The following is a 23,253-nucleotide window of genomic DNA, read 5'->3' as shown; positions in this document are numbered from 1 at the left end:
ATTATGGCACTTTGACTAAAAACAAGAACATCTGAATTCAAAATAAGGCACTTTGACTAAAGACAAGAATGAGCAGCTGAATTCAAAATATGGCACTTTGACTAAAAGCAAGACTGAGCAGCCAAATTCAAAATATGGCACTTTGACTAAAAACAAGAACAGCTAAGTTCAAAATATGGCACTTTGACTAAAACAAGAACAGCTGAATTCAGAATATGGCACTTTGACTAAAAGCAGGAGTGAGCAGCTGAATTCAAGGTATGGCACTTTGACTAAAAGCAAGACTGAGCAGCTAAATTCAAAATATGGCACTTTGACTAAAAACAAGAACAGCTAAATTCAAAATATGGCACTTTAACTAAAGACAAGAACAGCTGAATTCAGAATATGGCACTTTGACTAAAAGCAAGAGTGAGCAGCTGAATTCAAAATAAGGCACTTTGACTAAAGCAAGAGTGAGCAGCTAAATTCAAATATGGCACTTTGACTAAAAACAAGAACAGCGGAATTCAAAATATGGCACTTTTACTAAAGACAAGAACAGCTAAATTCAAAATATGGCACTTTGACTAAATACAAGAACAGCTAAGTTCAAAATATGGCACTTTGACTAAAGACAAGAACAGCTGAATTCAGAATATGGCACTTCGACTAAAAGCAAGACTGAGCAGCTGAATTCAAAATAAGGCACTTTGACTAAAGCAAGAGTGAGCAGCTAAATTCAAATATGGCACTTTGACTAAAAACAAGAACAGCTGAATTCAAAATATGGCACTTTGACTTAAGACAAGAACAGCTAAATTCAGAATATGGCACTTTGACAAAATACAAGAACGGCTAAGTTCAAAATATGGCACTTTGACTAAAGACAAGAACAGCTGAATTCAGAATATGGCACTTTGACTAAAAGCAGGAGTGAGCAGCTGAATTCAAAGTATGGCACTTTGACTAAAAGCAAGACTGAGCAGCTGAATTCAAAATATGGCACTTTGACTAAAGCAAGAGTGAGCAGCTAAATTCAAATATGGCACTTTGACTAAAAACAGGAACAGCTGAATTCAAAATATGGCACTTTGACTAAAGACAAGAACAGCTAAATTCAAAATATGGCACTTTGACTAAAGACAAGAACAGCTAAGTTCAAAATATGGCACTTTGACTAAAGACAAGAACAGCTGAATTCAGAATATGGCACTTTGACTAAAAGCAGGAGTGAGCAGCTGAATTCAAAGTAGGGCACTGTGACTAAAAGCAAGACTGAGCAGCTAAATTCAAATATGGCACTTTGACTAAAAACAAGAACAGCTGAATTCAAAATATGGCACTTTGACTAAAGACTAGAACAGCTGAATTCAAAATATGGCACTTTGACTAAAAACAAGAACAGCTAAATTCAAAATATTGCACTTTGACTAAGGACAAGAACAGCTGGAGTCGAAATGTGGCAGTTGTGCTGAAATACATAGATTCAGGTTGTGGCACTTTGACTGAAAGCATAAATGAGCAACTGGGTTCATAGATGTGGTAGTTCTGGTGAATACTTAGGTGAGCAGCTACGTTCAAGTGTGGCACTTTAGCTAAGACGGGAATAGGCAACTAGATTCAGGATATGGCGCTTTAGTTAAAGACATGAGTAAGCAACTCAATTCAAAATGTGACACGTAGTTCCTAGAATGAGTTGGACAGTAGTCTGGTGCATAATACGTGGTATTACGTCGAGTCATGTTGTGGATGGGTGGTGGCCTTGGGGTGTGCTCAAGAGTTCCTAGGAAATGCAGGGGCTTCTACCTAAGCAATCACGAGGAGTGCCTCCTGCTGTTAGTCAGAGTGGATTCAGGTAAAGCTGAGACCACTGATGAGATGTCAGAGCCAGGAATTGGCTGTGTGCAGAATGAATGCTGGGGAACACACAGAGAGATTGACAACATTATCTTCCTCACCTGAGCCACACCAGACTGGCCTGTGGTGTAGAAAATAGAATGAGTGCTGCCCTTGTATGCAGTGAATTGGTAATAAAGCCACTAAAATGCAGTACGATAGAATACATTTACGGACAAGGCTCTAAAATCATACATGGCAGACTAGCTAAATCCAAGGAGACATTCACATAGCTCTCAACTCACACCCTTTTGGCGGGTGTCACCCGCCAAACCTCCTGCACGCCCATTCATTTCAATGGGCGTCTCACCCGCCAAAAAAAAAAATCGGGTGTTTTCACCCGCCTATGCGACACAAATGGTTGAGAGCTATGCATTCAACATCCAGGGAAGCTGCCCATTATAAAGACTGTATGCAGAGACTGTGTGGCACGTTAAGCAAAGGCTTTGAGGTGTTCTTGAAAACCTAGGCCAAACTATTTCCAATGGAGCAGGAGAGGGCACTCTTTCATGTATTCCACTGGTAGCAAGGCTCTGAACTGGGCTGCTTGAAAGTTCTTTTGAAAAACCTTCAGGATTTGAGGAAGGGCTTGGAAAAACATCTGGGAGTTATAGCTCCTGATTTATATGAAAGTCTTAAACAATCTCATAATTCTCAATTCACAAGCTTTTGGCGGGTGTCATGCACCATGGAATTAATTCACTTACCTGCGAAGCCCCTACCTCTCCTTTTCCTTCAATGCGCTGTGACCCATCAAAAACAAAATCCTCTATTTTCTCCCATTTAGGTGACTGAGTGGTTTATAGTCATAATGTCGACAACAAAAATGTCGACAGTCAAAAAGTCGAAAAAAAAATGTCGAAAAAAAAATGTCGACTTTTTTTTTCAATGCATTTTTTTTTCGAAATGGGGGGGTTCCCCCCCCCCAGCCTCCCTTTTTTTTATTTTTTTTTATTTTTCCCTTTTTTTTACTCCCGAACCCCTAAAATAAATATATAATTAAAAAAAACGAAAGTCGACATTTTTTTTTTCGACATTATTTTGTCGACATTTTTGTCTGTCGACATTTTTTTTCGACATTATGACTCCCCACCACTCAAAAGTTTGAGAATTACACAATCTTCCAGCAAAATATTAGGAGTGCGGAGAACCACTTTTCTTTATGGACAATCAGAAAAGGATGGTTGGCACAGATCATCTAGAGCAGTGATCCCCAACATGTAGCTCACGAGCAACATGTTGCTCTCCGGACCCTAAAATGTTGCTCGCCAGTTGCTCTGGGTCATTGTGTGGAGGCTAAGAAGATGGACATTCAGGGATGAGACAACAATGGCAGTGTACCCTGAGCCAGAACTGTACAGGAAGGCTAGCCAATCAGCCTACTCTATTTGACAGGCATGACATACTGTTAGTTGTTGAAGCTTTAGCTGTGGATGCATCAGTAGAGTGGTCTGAGTGGTGGGGCAGGCCAGGTGGGTGCAGGGAGCAAGGGGGGTGGCTACAGAAATTAATCCCTTGGGGCTTCAGATGACAGTCCCCAGTGATTGAAGAGAACCTGAAGCACAGAAACTAAGCTGGCCTGGCCATCCATGTGAATACCCATTGTAATGCTCGAAATTTCCTTCTTAAATAATTTGCTTATGACCGTTTCTTTACATGTGAAGTTTGTGTTTGCTGGCCCCATGCATCATAATTGGCACAAATGTTACATACTACTTGTATTGCAGTGCCTGATGGGAAAATTCACATTGAATGATGCTTTGCCTACATGGCATTTGACTAATGGGTTGCTAAGGGGAATGAACTACAAATTGTGCACAATTAATTAGTGTAGCTACCAATTGCAATTCACTTACGTTACTGAAAATAATTTCTTAGTGACAAAGAAATTATTTTTACTTTAGTGTTTCTTGCTAGATTCTTCCTGCTTCTAAATTCTTTAAGAACGGATAATACCCAATGTAATGTACTGAATTCATCAACCTCGAGCGATGAATGGCTAAGTCCACCCTGCCACAGGTATGAACATGCAAAATGCAAGCTGACCCCATGTCAAGAGAGTGCACTTAACAAGTGAGATATACAACCACAGACATGTGTACAATATGAAGGAAGAATCCCACCCCTTCTGTAAAGTGGTCTTCAAAAGTTCCAATTTGTGAACAATGTTACTTGCCCACTAGCATGCTTAAGAATGCACCACTTACAACTATATTTCCCAGGGGATTGCTTGGGCAAAGAGTACACAAATCCATCAGAAATAGTTTTTTTATTCCTAATCACTTGTCTTAAATGTAACAGACCTTGAGTGCTTTAAAAAGCACTATTTTACGCTAGATTTCTTAGGTGGATAACTCTCCCCTCACACAAAGCCTGGTTGAAATGTTCTTTAAATTCTACCATATTATGTCCAGTGTTACTCATCCTGTTCTCCTAAAAATACACAATTTGCCCCTAAAGATCCTGACAATCCCTTTGGAGGGATAGATGGGGCAGCACCAAAATAAGCCTTTATATTTTGGAGTAAATGCTACTGTTAAAACGTGCTTAAAAAACATTTGCTATTAAAGCGCTTGAACATTTCCTGGGAGAGAACTCCAAGCACTCAAATATTTTGTTACATCCTGCAATGTTTTTGCCTAGAAATGCACTGTTTGCCACTTAATTTACCAATTTAATGTCAAATGATGTTTAAGGCCATTATGAATTGCGTGGACTAGGCTTACACCTGGATGAGATTACTGTTAATTACTAATAATTAACAGTGCTATTAGCATTATTGAGCTTAGTACAGTTATGATGTGTTCCAATCATTTTACCACTGACTGAATGTCGATAAATTACATCAAAGTGCTGAAGTTGCTCACCATTTCATCTGACACTCAAATGTTGCTCATTGCAAACACAAGGTTGGGGACCCCTGATCTAGAGCTCACTGACCTTTCTAGTCAAAAGTACCTTAAACCAGGAAAGCAGTTTTCCATGAGACATGAGTTTCTGCTGAGGCCCTGAACCAGAGGGCTTGTACATACGAGCTGATAGATCCCTGAAAGCCCGACATGCAGTATTTAAAGTATTTTAATGACCGGATTCAAGAGTGAAAAGTTGCAAGAACCCTTAGAAAGGTAGGCACGGATTGCAGACAGGTAGGTCCTACAGGAATAGGACTTGATGCCAGTTTCTGTCAGGTGAGGGATGAATTACAGGACATCATCCATCACAAACAAATATAAAACATCTAAAACAAAACATATACATAGAATACAGAGTATTATAACAGAATATATGTAAGAATAAATAATATAAAAACTAAACAAAACCATATTAAAACGAATTAACTCTGTTTGCAGATATTATGTGAAAAGTGCCCAAATCACATACATGCCAACACTCCCGTTGTATGCGGGGGACTCCCTGTTTTTCATTTAAACGTGTGATTTTTCACTTTCTAATTCCTAAAATATCCCTAACCTCAATACGATTCAAAGGGAAAATTCAATTCGCTATCTTTCCTCAAATCCCTCTTTCCACCATAATAAAATAAATTGACACATGCCTAGAATCTTAAATAAATATGTTAAAAGGGCTACCGTAGCTATTTTATATTCACCAGCTTGAACTGAAGACAAGTAACAGGCAAATGTTTTAAATCGAAAAGAAATATGTGTTAAAGGCGTTATGATTGTCGTTTCATTTTCTCCATCTTGAATGCAAGACTCCAAGATCCATCAAGCAAAACCACGTGAGCATAAAAAGATAAAAAGCCCTTTGGGATTTTGCCACGTACTTTCAATACACAGCAACAGATACTGTGTCATAATTGTTTGATAACCCCTCAACATGGACACGTAACACCGCCGCATGAGATTGGGCTATATTTGGGCTACTTTTCAGCCCTGTTGGGCTATAAGCTGGTTTCCAGTTCTAGCAATCCTGTCATGAGGCAAGACTGAATGAAATGAAAAAAGTTCGCGCCAGTTGCGTAAGAGTCTCGCGGAAACGTTTGATCTCGCGCGGCTTTTCTGGGCAGTACGAGTTGCGTGGCGGGTAAAATAAGAGAAGAAGCTTGGTGCTGAGGGATTGTTTCGCCAAGTGTCGTTCTCTCAGAAAGACGCTGTCAGGAGGTTTCAGCCTTCTCGGTTAAGGGTGCACAACAGGTCTGCTCCGTTCTTCGCTCTCCCCCACACCCGGTGCTAACATGCCAGTTGAGCAGCCACGCAGCCCTACAGGTAAGGCGTCTCAGCCGCTGTGGTGGGAGTGCACAACGCCGTGTCAATACGTCAAGCAAGAAATCTCGGCGCGGGTGGCTTGGCATGTGTTATTTGTTATGGACTTGTCGCGTGTAAGTCTGAGTCCACTATTGAAACCTCCATTATGGGTAATGCTGCTAGGGAGGGTTTATGGAGAACTGGCCTCTCATTGGCCCGCAGGGAAGAGAAACCCGCCCTATCCCCAACCCTATGGTAGCAGCAGGCTACCACATTTTGGTAACTGATGGTGGTTGCGGTGACATGTGGTTGTCCTTTTCGACTGCAAACCGCCTCAGTTTTGTTTGCGAAGACACTGGAACCGGGTGTAGTAGGGAGACTAGCGTGACTTGGAATTTCTGATCGGAGAATAGTTTGTCTACTGCAGAGGTTCCTGAGGGTGCAAATGAAAGCACTGGTAGAAGCAACTTTTTTTTTTTTTTGGTACTTTTTAACCTTTTTTGTATTTTTTTTTTTTTTTTTTGCAACCTTGTACAAATTGCGCCCTGATGCCCCCGGGCCTGATGGAGTGCGCGTCATAAATAAATACAAAGCCCTCGTGCTGACTTTCGTAGTGTCGTGTGTTCAATTGTTTGTGCCAGTCTCACTTCACGTGAGATCATGAGTAGTTTATCTAGCGACTAACACGCACACACTACGTATGTTGCGCCCTTTAAAAAAGATGTAGTAAACTTATCTTAATGTGTTGGGAAATAAACTGTTGAGGGGGTAAAACTGAGACGTAAATTAACCACAATGCCGCTGATGGCGAAAGTGAACTCTCATGCCATTGGTATGACGGGAAGTGTCATCACAGGACCTTTGACCCTGACCTCGGAAAATTATGATCTTAGGCTCCAGTAACAGCAAACGTTGTAGTAATGCATATAATTAACTTGTTTACCACCCGTCCCTTTCTACAAAGTATATTAAACGAGGGACGATTACAAGAATAAAACTCGTACACGCTAGTCCTACTTAAGCAAATTGCGGACGCATATTAATCGGATGTTGCAATTACAGGCAAATAAAGCACCCCACGCAACAATCGTTGTTAATATGTCATTGCAAGTGTGATTGTGGAAAATGTTCAGTTTGCTTGTGCTAAGGTGACATATTCGAAAAGCTGGAGATCACTCCACTGTCAAAATCCAATGATTATTTGTGCTTTTTTCACTGACTGGCTTATCACTTTTAAGGCATGTGTGAATGGCAACGGGGCTGGAGTCACAAGGAGAATGCCAGGGATAGAGAAGCTGATGCCTCTTGACTAACACCATGGGGGTGTAAGCACTTTTTATTTTTAGTTCCTGGTTAAAGTGACAGCCAGTGTGAAAAGATAGCAGAAACAGTGGCCTTCTACCAGCTTTGATAGATGCAGCCCTATATTCCAAACTGCCTGTGACCCTCAAGCCCAATACTCAAGTTGCTCTGTTTAAATTAAACGACACCCACCAGTTCTCCAGCAGTAGGACATTCTAATGAGTATGTTGATTTATACGATTTAGTGCTAGCCGTATTGAGCCCACTCTGCACCACCACTGAATCTCCCTTTTCCTGAACTAGCCAATCTTGCCAGTGCTGCGTATTCCTGTTTAGTGTCCCCACCCAGGTTAATTTTGCATTTGTAAGACCCCTCTGTGCAATTTGTTGTCCTTGATTTGGCCCATTCTATTCACACGCTCCCTTCTCGACCCTGGGCTATTGTACTACACCCTTCCTCGGGATGCCTGTCATCTTTTTAAATTTGATATAGGTGATTTCTCAAATGGACAAGCATGTTCTTAAAGTATATCCAAATACCAACGGGCCTGATTGTTCTCACAGTCGAAAGAAAATAGAGTGCAATACCCCCGTTGTATCAGTGCTTTTTCGATTACATTACTAACAGTATTACTCAAACAAAAGCAAGGTGGTGTATACAGGCTATGATCGGGCGCTAGCTGCAAATTTGGACAAAATGTTCACCTATGCTCTGACTAAGTATATTTTCAAATGTATTTGTGTTGGCCTTGCTCATTTAAACTGATTAGTAAGCATGTGGATACAAAAAATCCTTTCTTTAGGAAAGTATTTGTGCGCCAAACAAGGTGTATTTAATTATGTACTGAAGGGCAGCAAGTTTTGATTTAGAGCTTCTCCAGGGCCTAATCAAACGTATTCTACCAAGTTTACACTGGTTCACAAATTTGATCACGGTACTGGCGTCATCTTGATGGGATTACTGCTGTTCAACTTGCTAATGGGTTATTGTTGTAATGTGTTGCAGGCGCGTGTGGAATGTTGATGGGTGTTCAGGCATTGAAACACTTGTGTGTAGGCGCGTTATATAAATGCCATATCATAACATTCAACACGGGCCAGTTGGTTTCTGGATTCCCTGGCGGCGGCTCGTCTCTAGGGTCCACACAAGAAAGACTTATACATCACTAACCCGTGTATGGATTTCATCACTGGCGACGAGGACGTGTGGACCCAATCTGTATCCACGCGTGTGGCTGCTGTGCTCCTGCTGTCTTCTTTTTCAATGAGTTGCTGAGCCGTGGTACTCTCCCATCCCTGTGAGTTTGCTCGGCTGGGCCCTCGGTCCTGGAAGGATTTCAACGTATCAAGGGTCCACGTACCTGGCAGTGTGCGGCGGCTCTGCATATCGGGGGCTCGACCTGTGCCGAAAACTTTGCTGCAGAGTATTACAGGGCTGCCGGCACTTGGTTGGGTGCTGCAACGGTCGGCGCACCCCTGCAGTCGGGAGTCTGCTGCGCTGCTCCCAGCCTTCGGCAGCTGTTAGGCCTGGCATCGGCCCTTGGGAGAGCCGAGGCTGTGCAGAGGTTGGAGGTAACCCGCAGGTGGGGCCGGCTCTCTAATCCAGTCAGCTGTTTGGTTGGTAGCGGTCCCCCGTGAGGGCCGGAGGAAGCCCGGAGGCGGGGCTGGCTCTCCTTTCCGGTTCCGCTTTGCCTGCTGTAATCTGACAGTGTGCTGCCGTCGCAGGAATCCAGGGGGCGGGGCCAGCTCCCCAGTGTGTCCACATTGGTTTAGGAAAGGAACCAGCGCCGTTTGCTGCTGACAAGTTCCTGTCAGCTGTTGAGGGCGATACCGTACAGCGATCAGCGGCTGTCCTGGGCGGCACCAAGTGTTTGGCGCTTTTCTGCAGTGGCTGCTCATTGCGGGGAGCGTGGACAGCGTTGCCGCTGTAAACTGGTAGGTTGCCTTTTCTCATTGCCATCGTCTGGGTGGTTCGCCAGGAGTATCGGAGTGATCATCTCCTTCACGGATTGCACGTTTGCGGATTGTACGCTGCAACTTGACATTGGCTGTACTGAGCTAACCTCTTCTGGTGGCGCAAATTGGATTTGGTTTTTGGGCGTTACTGTGACAAATTGACATGTATTCCATTTGAGGTACTTCTCTAGTGCCGACTACTGAGCTGGGAAGGGGATCTGGATTCTACCTTGGATTGGCATCACCGGGGATCTCTGCACACTAACGTGGGTGTGGATTGTGATACCCTGATTTGATCATGTTGCACACAGCTGCCAGGCCTCGCCCCCCCCCATCACCCACTCCCCCTTCCCCACCTTTTTGCCAAACCCAGGAGAACCTACTGCTGCAAGGGATCAGCGGGTAGACGCCTTTAAAGTGTATTTGAGGGCTGCTGGCGGGGCCAAATTCAACAGTGATGAAAAGGAGGCTGCACTTCTCAACTGCATTGGTACTGAGGGGTTGAGGGTCTTCCATCACTTGCCTGGAGAGGATGTGATGGTTCTAGGTGGCGGTGAGGGAGAGGTAGTCATAAGTGCATATGAGACTCCCTTAAAGAAATTACAGGCTCGTTTTGGCAAAAGAGTTAATGTTGTGCTGGAACGATATAAATTCTTTTCTAGGGCACATGGATCGACGGAATGTATTGATGCTTGCGTTACGTGCACTTATGGCTATGTAGGTTTTCTGGTAATTTGGATGAATACATCAGGGATCAAATTATGATGCAGACATGTAATCAGAAAATCAGAGAAAGATTGTGGATTGAAAGCGATCCACCCTTGGATAAAGTTCTGGAGATTGCAAGAGCAATTGAGGCCTCCAGGACAGGTGTACAGATAGTTACTGAGGGGGATGTGTCCAGGGATGATGATCATGCTGTGTTACCAAGGAACAAAAAAGGGATTGATGGGTCTAATAGCCAAGGGAGCAAGTGGCCTAAAGGTAAAGATGTGTGCAAGAATTGTGGTTGGTCTAGCACTCGGCTGATTCTAAAACGTGTTCCACTGGTAATGTTGAATGTAGGAAATGTAAGCACATTGGTCATTATGCACGTATGTGTAAAGTGCAGATTGTGGCTAATGTGACTCCGGACGATTCTGCGTTGATGCAAGAGGGTGCCTCTGGTGGTAAGCCTGAGCAAGGAATAATTTTGCATGTGGATGGAAGCGTGCGCAAGGGCCCTTGGGTTTCGATATTGGTTGATGATCATCCTGTGGAAATGTTGGTTGATTCAGGGTCACCCTATACCTTGGTAGCTCCAGAGGTGTATCATGGAGAGTTGGGGAAGCAGATTTCGACTTTGCTTGCATCAGACATTGTGCCTACGGGCAGAATGCTATTGATGTCCTGGGTTACGGTTGGTCAAATTTCTCGTTCAATGGTAGGCAGGCTTTAGGAAAGCTGTATGTGGCATTTAAGGGTACTAGTATCCTGTGCTGGGATGAGCAAGCAACCTTTGGCATGCAGATACAGCCTGGTAAGAACGTTCCTGTCCTCAGCATTTTGGAGGGGGGGTGAGGATAGTACCACGCTTACTCCGGCTTTGCTCATGACCAAGTTTCCGGAAGTATTTTCCGACCCTCTCGGTAAGCTCAAGGGTTTTTCTCATCGTATTGTATTCGGCAAGGGAGGGATTGGAAGCAGAGTTGAACAAATTACAAAGGGCAGGCATAATTTAACCCATTTGAGTCATCAGAATGGTTGTTCCCGGTGGTCCTGGTCAAGAAGGGTGATGGCGGTATCAGAATGTGTGTAGACCTCCGGGAACTCAACTCCAGTATTTGGGTGGATCGGCACCCCTTGCCGAAAATTAATGTGTTATTGTTGACATTGGATGAGGCAAAGTATTTTTCCACCTTTGATTTGTCCATGGCGTACCATCAAATTGATCTGCATGCACATTGAGTCCAGGCCTCTCGCATCATTTGTGACTCCTTTTGGGGCATATCGTTTGTCGCATGCCATTTGGGCTTGCTTCGGCGGTCTTTCAGCGTTTGATGCAGGAAATGTTTGGCGGGTTGCCCGTCATATCTTATTTTCAGGATGACATCTTGGTGTGCGGTGGTAGTAGGGAGCAACACGATGTCAGGGTTAGGAGTGTGATGCAAATTCTGAAGAGAGGTCTGACTGAAGCTGTCTAAATGTGAAGTGGGGGTGGATAAGGTTTTAGAACATACCCTGAGTTCGGATGGTGTCGGTCCTAAGGTTGAGTTGGTCCAGGTTATGAGAAACACACCTGTTCCAACTAACAAGGATCAGTTGAGGGCTTTCTTGGGTCTTGCAGAGTATTACGTTAAATTCATACCCAACTATGCAGAAAAGATGGTGGCTATGAGGGCCCTGATGAAGAAGTCAGCCAAATTTGTGGGGTCTGAGGAGTGTGAGGCGGAGTTTAAGAGGGATGTGGAAAATGCTCCGTGCCTGAGTTCATTTGATCCTAAGAACAAAACTATACTTACGGTGGATGCCAGCGAAGTAGGCTTGGGGGCGGTGTTGGAACAATTGTCTGAAGGGGAACGGAAGACTGTAGATTTTGCTTCAAGGACTTTGAGAGAGGTGGAGAGCAGGTACTCGGTGATCGAAAGGGAGGCCTTGGCGGTGTTGTGGGCGTCGAAGCATTTCAGGACATTCCTTTGGGGTGTTGGACCATAAACCTTTGGTTCAGGTGTTTTCTACCAGGGGTGTGGTGGAGGTATCCCCAAGGATATCGGTGGCTGGTTGAGCCACAGGATTACAATTTCAACCTGCAGTATTTTCCAGGGAAGCTCAATGTGGTGGCAGACTGTTTCCACTGCTTGCCCACAGTGGATGGTGGTGGTCATGATCAGGAGGTATCGGAGAAGGAGGACTTGCAAGGGTGTCAAGTTGCTTATATTGCATCTGCTGTGGAGAAGTCGGTGTGGGACGTTGAGAGTGAGGCTGATGTTGAATTGAAGTGGATCAGGGAAGGGCTGGCAGGCAGTTAAGGACAGACCTGAGGGAAAGGGCTATGCATGAATTGGCTGTGGGTCCTTGGGGTGTTTCTAGAGGTGTGAAGTTAATACCTCCCATCGGCCTTAGAGGTAGAATTGTGGAATTGGCGCACACTGGACGTTTGGGTCGTTCTCTGACCAAGAGGAGACTTGGGGAGGATTATTGGTGGCCGGCGATGGGCAAGGATGTTGAACAGGTAATGCAGGAGTGTCCAGCTTGTGCCATCAGCGTAAAAGCAAGGTGTTGCATCCCCAGCCAGTACCTCCTGTAGATATCCCCAAACATTTCTGGTCTAAATTGGCTTTAGACATCATCAGCCCCTAGCCCGAGTGTAGGTTTTTGTTGGTTCTAGTTGATTATACGTCTAGGTGGATTGAGGTAGCAGCATTTGGAAATGTCACTACTGATTCGGTTATTGCCTTCTTGTGGAAGGTGTTTGACAGGGGGGGGGGTTACCGGCTAGCTTAGTAACAGATAATGGCGTACAGTTCACATCCAGAGCCATGAAAGAGTTTCTGGATCAACATGCCATTGCACATCATCGTACTGCTTTTATGTAATCCGTGCGCCAATGGTCTTGTTGAGAGGGCGAATGGTACAGTTAAGGCTGCCATACAATTGACCTTGGCTAATGGTCTGGATTGGCAGGAAGTTTTGACACTATCTAGCAGCATATCGCAGGACTCCATCTGTTGTCACAGGAAGGTCCCCATTTGAATTTGAGGGGCAGAAAGGCAGGCAGGCACCATTCTGAGGACTTTGGCCTTGTGGGGTGGTGGTCCATGTGAGTTGGACTTGGAAACCATCCATTGCAGTATTTTGGCATGCCAGGAAATTATGGCTTCTTCTCAGAAGTCAAGGAAGGAGTTACAGGTTATGCCTGGGGGATACTGTGTACATAAAAATCCTAGGTTTGTTCAGAAGGGCAGCAGCACTTTTCTGCCTACCAGGAGGGTGGCAAAGACGGGTAGGGGTCATGTGCAATTGGAGGATGGCTCCATTTTGAGTAAGACGAGTGGTGGTGGATGGAGTTGCCAATCCACGTAATGGGGAAGAGGGGGAGCCTGTTGCACTAGACTTTAATCCGGTGAGTTCCCAAGTAGTGGTTCATAGGCATGAAGCTGATGTTGCTCACGCTCCAAGGGCAGGTGTGAATGTGGAGACTCGGAATGTTCCTATTCAGGAACATGAAGTGGGGCATGAGGTGCGTGTGGGGCATCCCTCTAGGCGGTGTGGGCCGCCCATAAAACTTAAGACTATTAACTTTTTACACCATTTCTAGTGCATTTCTTTGCTCTTTTTACACCATTTCTAGTGCAGTCTTTTCTTTGCTGTTTAGACTACCTTCAACAATTGTATTCGTTTTTGCATGAAATGGTGTTACCGTTTTGCTTAACTCTTCCAGCCTCAATTGAATTTTTGTTCTTTTGCATTTAGCTTGTTAATGTTTAATTGGTTATGTAATGGAAGAGGATATGTTGTAATGTGTTGCAGGCGCGTGTGGAATGTTGATGGGTGTTCAGACATCAACATTCCACACGGGCCAGTTGGTTTCTGGATTCCCTGGCGGCGTCGCCTTGTCTCTGGTGTCCACACAATAAAGACCTATACATCACTTACCTGTGTATGGATTTCATCAGTTATCCTACTCTTTGTGCTGCGTTTTGAAGTCTAAATGTTCAAGTCTTTTTATAACAAGTAATGCAACGTGTGCAACTTTATTGATTGATACAGGTAAATCTATAGCTCGCCTCCATTGCGTGTTAATTGATGCAAAAATCCCTTTTATTGGTTTGTTCCTTGCGTACCTTTTTTCTGTAAAAATCTTATTGAGCATATGATATGATTTTTATATACCATGGTGTTACCTGAGGTACTTATCAGTTTTGACTCGGTGCAACTAACAATGGTCCGTAAAGGAACACAGTATGTAATGAGCAAACCGCCATGCCTTAATGATAACTGGCCATTAATGGAAGCGGCCACAATTGTGTACCTGGGCATGTCGGTGCTTGCCAAATATCGACTGCTGATGCACAAGCCAAAACTACTGGCTTCACCAATGCTCGTTAAAAGGATTCCAGTTAAGGACATGGGTACTGCTTATAAATCAAGTGACTGAAAGCACACTTATTAAGGTTTTTTCATTACATCGGTAGTGCATTTACAGCTCAATTTAAGCCATGGGTCTGCAACCTTTGTCTTATTTACCTCAGAACGGGGTTGGGCAGCTCGGCCCCTTCTGGGTTTGGACATGTGAACATGCTTGTTCCACAGATTTGTTCCCTAGGTGGTTTGCCTCTTGAGGTATGTTGACTTCAAAAAAGATATGCTTTAAACCACTCCCGTTCTAATATTAATGCTCAATGCAAGTCAAAGAGGGACACAGTGGGATGTCGGTGCTTGTCTCTGTAGGTAAGAAAAATTAATTTTGAGTACTCTGCTTACTTTATAGTACCTGGACATGCTACTATAATCAGAATAGCAGTGTGCAGGTAATAGTATGTTGTGAGAGCTCCATTTATGCCTCACGACTGGGATAGGAGATGATACTGCAGGTCTGGATAGAGAGGTATATTGTGAGACTCTGGATGTCCCACTACTGAGACTTAGAAGAGCGTCTTGCAGGTCAGGCTAGAGGGGCATTGTGTGAGCTGTTTGAAAGACTCAGTACTGATAAAGTGGTACGTTGAAGGAGAAGCTAGAGGTGTATTGCGAGAGCCTGGTGGATGTCTGTGTGCTTGTGTAGCAGTACATGCCAGATCAAAGCAGATGCATTGTGAGAGCCCTGTGTAATCAAGTTCTGTTTACAAATACAATGTATGCTCAAGGAATCATTAACTTTGAGCACCTGTGCGGGCCTGGACAATAATGTCATTTTGCCTCTGTGGATATTCTGCAGGTTTGTCACCAAAAATGAAAACAAAAGTTGTTGGTGCTCTGCTTTTCATTCACTTGGCGGTGCAGGGTTGGCCCCTCCCTCTTGCTGGGCTGAGACTTAGTGAAGTGTTAGGAAATGTGTTCTCCTGGACCCAACAAACTGCGATGCCCATTTTGGCAGTAATTTGCACGGTAGGGGGGATAGGAGATGGCTCATTCTCAGTCCTTAAGTGGGGCTTCATATGTGAAGAGAGACAACTAGGTGTGTTCTCATGCGCCTTTTTCATGGCCCCATGCTGTCACCTACATTTGCTTTATTGTTGCACCGGCCCTCATGTAGTCCCATATCACTTAATTTGACAGGCAGATAGTCTCACCATCCATTCATACCAGAGAGCTTTGCATTGAGGACTGACTGTAGCAGGGCCAACTTTACTTTTCTGCTATATTTTTTTTAAAATCAATTCTTCCTTTAGGACTTTAAGCGCAGTCAACAAAGTATGCTTTGACCTTCATCATCCTTGTCTAAATTCTGTGACTTGGTATAGGTGCATGCCACAAAGTTAATATTCTCAGGAATTGCGACTAAGCGGAACTTTGTGTGCTCAATTATTTTTAAAACCATAACATGTTGAAATTCTCCTCCAATTACATTGCACGTGCAGTCTCAACACAAACACTTGTTGAAATCATGGATGCAGAAGTAGGCAGACCATCCAACGAAAGGCAGAAGACTTATCATTTTCATCAAAGTGGGAGACGTATTTCTTTTTCGCAAGCGTGAAAGGGAGGTGTTTAATCTGCAGCTACAGTAATGTCGAGAGGCATTTTGGGACAATGGATACAATTATAAAGAATTTTCCTAAAGGAAGCTGTCTGCGATCTCTTAAATCTCTTGGTTTTTTCCCAACCAGCAAAGAAAGCAAATGCTGCAACAGAGGCCTCCTTCAAAGTTGCAAATTATTACACAATGTACTTTAACAGATGGTGCAGTTGTGAAGGTGCGATCAGTTTTTAGACATTTTAAAAATGCCCTGAAATTGTCTGCCATTTCAGATGTGCAGTTGGGTGCGAAGGAGGATATCTGCACTACCAGCCTATGTGATGGGGCAGTTAAAAAAAAAAAAAAAAAAAGATTTGAGCATATGCATTTTTTGATTTTATTTTTTTTTCAGTTGATGCAAGTGATACTTCCCAGCTGGCACTGCTTGCTCGAATGGTGTTTGAATACTTCACCAACAAAGAGGAATTCTTGACCTTGTTGCCTATCCAGAGGTGTTATCTACAATGAGGTCAAGAATTTTTTGTCAAAACAAATTCCATTGAACAAGTTGGTGGCAATAACCACTGATGGTGCACCTGCAATGACTGGGCACCAGTCTGGATTTGTTGCATGTTGCAAAGCAGACCCCGATTCCCTCCATTATTGCACTACCGTCGCGTAATCCACCAGCAGGCAATTTGTGCAAGTGATAGGGTTTGGTAATGGCCCCTGATGTGCGAATTGTTAGTTCAATGTGTGCAAAGGCCAAACATCACAGAATGTTCAAAATATTCCGAAGAACTATCTGCTGCACATGTCTATTGCTACATATGAAAATATGATGGCTTAAAAAGGGAACATACTACGTTCTTTCACTTTTGCCAGAAATCAGACTTCATGGGGTCAAGAAATGAAGACCTCAGTCAATTAGGCGGCATTTCTGGCAGATGTTACTGAAATTAAATACCCTGAACTACTGCAAAGCAAAGGTAAAACCATTGCTGACATGATGAGCGCAATAAAGACATTTCACTTTTCAGTGAACAAATGATGATGAAAAGGAAAATGCATAATTTCCCTTCTGTAATTCAAATTCTGACTAAGAATACAGTTAGCCTGAACTCCTGAACATTGACTAATGCAGCAGTCTCCTGAGCAGACTCGAAGAGTTCAGTGACCGGTTCAGGGATTTCGAAATGATTGAACCGTGTGATGTTCATCGCAAACCCCTTCATGCAAGTTAATGTTTGTGAAGTTGCAGAAGGAAATGGAGATTGTTGGCCTACAAGGGGACATTCAGTTGAAAAGCAGAATCTCGCACCAATTTCTGGAGCCTTGTTTATTTCAAGATGTACAGTAATCTTTGCACAGCAGCATTAACCAACGTCTGTTTGGTTCCACCTATCTCTGTAAATCTGCATTTTCAGATATCCTCAAATCGAAATTTTGAACCTGGTTGACTGATGGGCATTTGAGTGACTCCATCCGAGTTGCTGTATCAAGTTATATACCCCAGCCTACAGAGCACTGGTGGATGGAATGCAGTGTCAACTTTCACACTGAATGTCACAATATTTTCCTACATTGTGAAGTCTTTGAGACAGTTTCTAATAAAAGAAATATGCAATAAAGAGGTCTTTGAACTTGTTATTGTGAAGGTGCATGTTCCCTCTATAAGGGAAAATTAACAGCAAAAAAAGTACAAGTTCGAATGTTTATGAACAGCCCCTCCACATCGCCCGCCAGTAACTCTCCACTGTTGGCCCTTCACTGAAAGTAGCTCAAGCCAATGCAAAGGTTGGAGACCCCTTCTCTAGCGTCATTATTAATGTCAACCTCCATGGTACCATCCTTTTACTTTTTAATAGGTGCTTCCCTCACCTCAGCTTCCTTCTGCAACCTCTGCTGGCCCCTCTGCCACCTTCTCCCCCTCCCCCCTTAGCTATCCCCTCGCTCCCTTGCCATCGTCCTCCCTGGCTCCCTTGCCACTCTCTGCTACTTTGGCTCCCTTGCCATCCCCTTCCCCCTACTCTGGCTTCCTTGGCTGTCCTGGCTTCCTTGCCTGATGCCGCTCTCCTGGCTACCTCGCCACCTCTCTAGCCCTGCTGCCACCCACATCTTCCTTGGCTCCTCTTCCTCCTCCCTTCCAGTGGAAACCCCTGTACTCCTCCCCAGTAGTCTTTCAAAAGTGGCAACCTGCTGTTCACTGCTTAACTGTCACTCTGCTGTCAAACACTCCCGACGTCTGCCACCTCCTTAAACGTCTAGATCTAGATGTTCTCACCCTCACCAAGACCTGGTTTAAGGCCAGCTCTGTCATGAGTTTTGACACAATTCTTCCTCGGGGGAGGGGGGCATACAAAATCCTCTGAGCCCAGGCCCAGAGGTGAGTGCTCCCGATCTTTCCTGAGCGGATTACTGTCTTCATCATTTCCACTCAAGCCTACTCCTCCTTTGGATGTCTGGTCTGCAGGCTCCATTTCTCCTGGCTCCTCTGACCTTGGTTACTTTCTACCACCCACCTGGCCAGGCCACCCTCTTCCTCTCTGAATGGGCTCACCTCACTTCTTCTCCCTTCTCCCTTCCAGCTTCCACTCCTTGGGGATCTCAACATCCACCTGGACTCTCCTGACTCTGCTTTTCCACACCCTTTGCGACTCTTTCCATGCTACCCTCTGGCCCGACTCACTCTGCCGGATACACCTTGGATGTCGGAGGTGATCCCTCACTAATCCTCTCTCCTGGACTGATCACTTGAAGCTTCCTGTTCTCCTGGCAATGGCCCACCCAGCACTGATACCATCCTTCATGGTCCTCCAACCCATGAAGGGTGTCAGTGGTAGCCTTTGCCTCCAGCTACTCCTGGACTGACCCAGCCCTCCAACTTTCACCTTTCCATCTCTAACACTCTTGACCTCATGAGGCTCCACCTGGCGCCTAACACAAAGTGTCATTCTTGATATCTGATCTGGCTGCCCTGAAATCCAAGTGCAGAGCAGCTGAACAGAAATGGAGTTTCGGGTTCACCCACAGACAAACTGGCCTGCAGCCTACTTCAAAGGCAATATAGACTTGTCTATCCTCTCTAAAAAAAAAAAAAAAAAAAAAAATTAAAAAAAAAAAAATATCTCCAAAATAAAAAAGTATACATCTCCGTGGCAAATAACACGGCCAAACTTTTTAAAATCTGCAAGAGCTGGCCAATCCTACTGCAGTATCTTCGTCTACTACACCCACAAGGCCCTCTGCTCGGCCCTGGCCTCTCATTTCACCACAAACTCTGGACATCCTGCCCTCGCTCATCTACTCCCTTACCTCTCTCAGGCCCTCCTTGGCCACCCCTTCCCCTCTTTCTCTTCCTCCTGTCGTACCTGATGAGGTTTCCAGATTGGTCTGGTCTATGAAAGTCTCATCCAAACAAGTGTCTCCCTGCCTCTCGGGAACCATTAAGGACTACATTGACTCTCGCGCCAGCCTTGGCTGATTTCTGCAACCACTCCTTCGCCACTGGAGACACACCCCCAACCCCTCTCGAGCACTCCGACTGCACCCCCTGCTCCTCCATCCTGGCAAACTATCACCCAGTTTCTATTACTCCTTTCTGGGTAAACTCCTGGAGAAATTGTCTTTCGCCCAACTAATCCTCCACACTGAAGCTGTTGTGTCCATGACCATCAGTCTGGATTCAGAGCAGCCAGAGGCCTGAAAACCGCCCTTCTGAACACCTGTGAGGACTTGCTCTCTAACCTTGATTCTAACACTCCCTCTGTCCTCGTCCTACTTTACCTTTTCTTTTGCCTTTGACACAGTGAACCACAACATCCTGATCACCTGCCTCGAGATACATCATGGATATCTGGCGTGGCTAAGGCTCTGGCGTGGCTATCTTTCCTCTTTTACCGACCTTCCCAGGTTGAGCTTGGGTCCTTGCGCTCCATGTGGTGGTCCCCAGGGATCTATCCGCTCGCCCTGGTTCTTCAATGTCTATCTGGCTCCCTTGGCCCAGCTGATCTCTAACTTTTTACTTAACTTTTAGTGTTATGCGGTTCTACCCTCTGCCTCTTCCCCTCATCCCTGACTTTTCTTTCTTTATTCAGGCATGGTGTGCTTCTAATGATCTCTGCCTTAATGCCAGTAAGCCAGAGATCCTTCTCATTGGGACCTCTGCTCCAGCCTTTCCCCTTTCATTGTGGCCAGCCTCCCTTGGCCCTGCGCCCTCACCCTCTTGTGAGGCTAAAAACCTCAGTTATAATCTACTCTCCTTCTTTCCACACATCGTAGGCGTTTCAAAGTCCCATTTTCTCTGCAGGTGCCTCCCTCTGGAATGGCCTCCCTTTCATGCTCTGCCTTGAGCCGGACCTCCTTAAATTCAGGATGCTCCTCAAGACCTTCCTTTTCTACTCTTCCTTCTGTCTGCCTTTCTCCTGCTAACCTTTCCCCACCTTCCCTTTTCTCTCGCCTTCCCCTCTGCTATCCCTCCCTTCTTTCTGCTATTGGGTTGACTGGCTGCTCCTCTGTGTCATATAGGACACCTTTCCCCCCACCCAGTCCATAGCACTTGCCTGTGGGCCCTCCTGCACTGCCACATGGCCTTCCTTGCACTTACTGGGCATGTTCCCTTGAGTCCCTGCCTTCCTGGGCTTATCCCAGGACACTGTTTCACTGGGTGCACGTCTGAACCTTCACTTCTCTACACACTTGCAGGATCTAAATGATACTAGGCCTAGTAAGATCATTTGTCTTGTCGGCCACCTGTTTTCCCGCCTTGCCTCGTTGCGCCTTGAAACACGTGTATAGGCGCATTATCAATCATTTAGTTGGGTGCTGTGAAGTGTCACTTTGTGATGGTTTTAGGTTTCTGCTACAGTTGAGGTATGTGTGATTTAGGGGGTGGGGGGGGGGGGGGGGAGTATGTATGATATCTGGAAGTATTTAGCAAAATTAGTTGGTGATGTCAACATTATGTTGATCTGGCAGGGCTCATACTCTTCAATGGTGGTTTGTGTTAAAATGCGTATTTTTTTTTTTTTGCGCTGTCCAGATTTTGGTTCATTAGGTTTTGGGTGTTTCTCTTGTGGTGTTGGCTGTGTCCCTTTGCTGCCCAGCTCCTCCCCACCCCATCCCAGTTTTTATCTTGGTTATTGAGATCCATGTTTTTAGCAATTTTAGGTGGGCTTTTGTTTGTATTTCCTTCTGGGGTCAGTTCCTGATTTTAGCTGAGATACAGGAGAATGCAGATCCATGAAATGACTTGTATAGATTTCTTTTTTTGACTGGTAGCCAATGTAGGGTTCTCAGTGCTGAGGTGATGTGTTCTTTTAGTGAGTTGAGTCTTGAGTAGTTGTCTTGCTGCTGCATTCTATATTCGTTGTAGTTTTTTGGTAATTGTCCGGCATTCCAAGATGGATGCTGTTGGTCGAGTTTGTTTTTGACATGACGAGGGAGATGATTGCGTGTGTTCTATGTGGGAAGGTGAAGAAATGTAGTGTCCACTTGAGTGCGTGTAGGTGGAAGAAGCACTTCATTACTACTGGGTTGACTTGTGGTTCGAGTTAATTAATATAGTTTTTCTGGGGGGGGGTGTAGTGTGGCCTGAGCTCACGCAGTGAGGCTGTTACTGTACAGGGCTGCCACTGCATTCCTTTCCTGATCCTTATTTGACACGGCACATGACATCAGAAGATCATCTTTCTGCAGGGGAAACAAGCGCTCTGCTACCCAGCCAGCTTTGTCCCAGCAGTATTCGGAGCTGTGAATCTGGGGAGAATTTGCTAAACTGTTCCAGGTGGATCAAGATGGCCACTGCAGCGTCTTTGTGTAACTGTCTTGTGGGCGCAGTTGGGCTGGGCTGCTTAGTGTTGGCCTACCCTATGATACTTCTCACATAGAACTGCCTGATGAGGTTGGGGCTGCTGCTGTTGTCCTGGAAGATTCTGCCACTTCTTGCCTGAGGCTGCAGGGCGCGCAGGCTGGGAAGTGTGCTCTGCCCTCGCCTGAGACGCTATGTATCCTTCACTCGCCGAAACACCATCAGACACCACTTGCCTGCAGTGTAGACTGCCGCCCTGAATCACTGTGGGCCGGAACATTGATGCACTGGGCTGTCTGGTGCAGTGTCCACGCTAAAGGCGGGCTGTCCCGACAGTCGCCTATGTACTCCTCCTGCTGCTGACTGGGTGCCAGCCGACTCGCACCCTCTGATGCTTTTGTTGCAGCATACGCTCTGGCTCTCCTCCTGTCCATGTGCCCCACCTTTCTGCTGATACACTTGGACCGTGTGTGGCTTGTGGAAGGTTTACCTATCTTTGGGCTCCCTCCCACGTGAGCGCCAGTGTGATCTCTCACTGGGACTGTACCCACTCTGCTGTTGCTTACGGAGTCTGCTTATGTAAGTTGGGCCCCACCTAATCCCTTTGTGCCAGAGAACTCCTTTTGTTGTTCCAGCAGCCTTTTTGAAGAACTCTTCCTGGCTTGTGGGGGTCCTATCTATTAGCAATGGGAGAGCTAATATGCCCTGTGTGGCTGAGGCCTAGGTACCCAATCCTTACTGTCTGTAGAATCTCTGGTCACGTGGCGAGGCATGTATTCCAGCCTGTCCTGATTGCTGCTCTCAATGTCGCCTACCAAGAATAGGGCAAATTAACCATCTTGGACTCGTTTTTGCTGGCCAAACGCAAGGCCCCTCCAGACTGTGGACACTGCACAGGCTGAGCCGTGTACCCCGGCAAAGAACCCTGAGGAGGACTAGGTGTTTGACCTCTCCAGCGAGAACCAGAAAGCAGCAAAGTTGATGTCAAGTTACTCCGGCAGGACGTTAGACAACTGGCACAGGGGGTCGCAACCAATGTTCCCTCTAAACATTTTTCTCTAAGTGCAAAACTGGTTGACTTTCGTGCACACTTTATTTTCCATGTGCACAACTGACTCACGAGGTAAGCCATTTTGTGAGCATGCATAGTTGGTGAGCTACCATCTCCGAAGAGTTTGGAAAGGAATTGCCACTGAAATTCTTACTAATCTGCATAAAAGGTACATTTTGCAATACTTTTTCCAAACACAGGTTTTAAAAATAAATATTTTAAGTGATCATAAAGAGAAAGCATCAACCAGTTCAAGACCTCAAGATATGCATAAGGAAGATGGCATAAGTACTCCTGCGCAGAGAAAAATGTGTACTTTATACCACTGGAAAAAACATGTGTAATATTGCTTTTCATAACTGATGTGGCTGTCAAAAATCAGACCGGATAC

The 23,253-nt window shown here is 45.1% G+C and overlaps 1 protein-coding gene across 1 annotated transcript in view; it reads left to right on the top strand.

Annotated features, from left to right (window-relative positions):
- The first annotated feature begins 5,804 nt into the window (after window positions 1-5,804).
- The window catches only part of HELLS (helicase, lymphoid specific), a 588,544-nt gene continuing 571,095 nt past the window's right edge, over window positions 5,805-23,253 (top strand). The window contains exon 1 of the mRNA XM_069610592.1: window positions 5,805-6,107. Coding sequence (XP_069466693.1) covers window positions 6,077-6,107 — 31 coding nt within the window. The 5' untranslated portion in view covers window positions 5,805-6,076. The remainder of the gene's footprint in view (window positions 6,108-23,253) is intronic.

Source organism: Ambystoma mexicanum, chromosome 8, assembly GCF_040938575.1.
Source record: "Ambystoma mexicanum isolate Mex_15411 chromosome 8, UKY_AmexF1_1, whole genome shotgun sequence".
In the NCBI taxonomy this organism is placed as follows: domain Eukaryota; kingdom Metazoa; phylum Chordata; class Amphibia; order Caudata; family Ambystomatidae; genus Ambystoma; species Ambystoma mexicanum.
The sequence above is the reverse complement of the archived record's forward strand: the minus strand, read 5'-3'. Positions and strand labels throughout refer to the sequence as shown.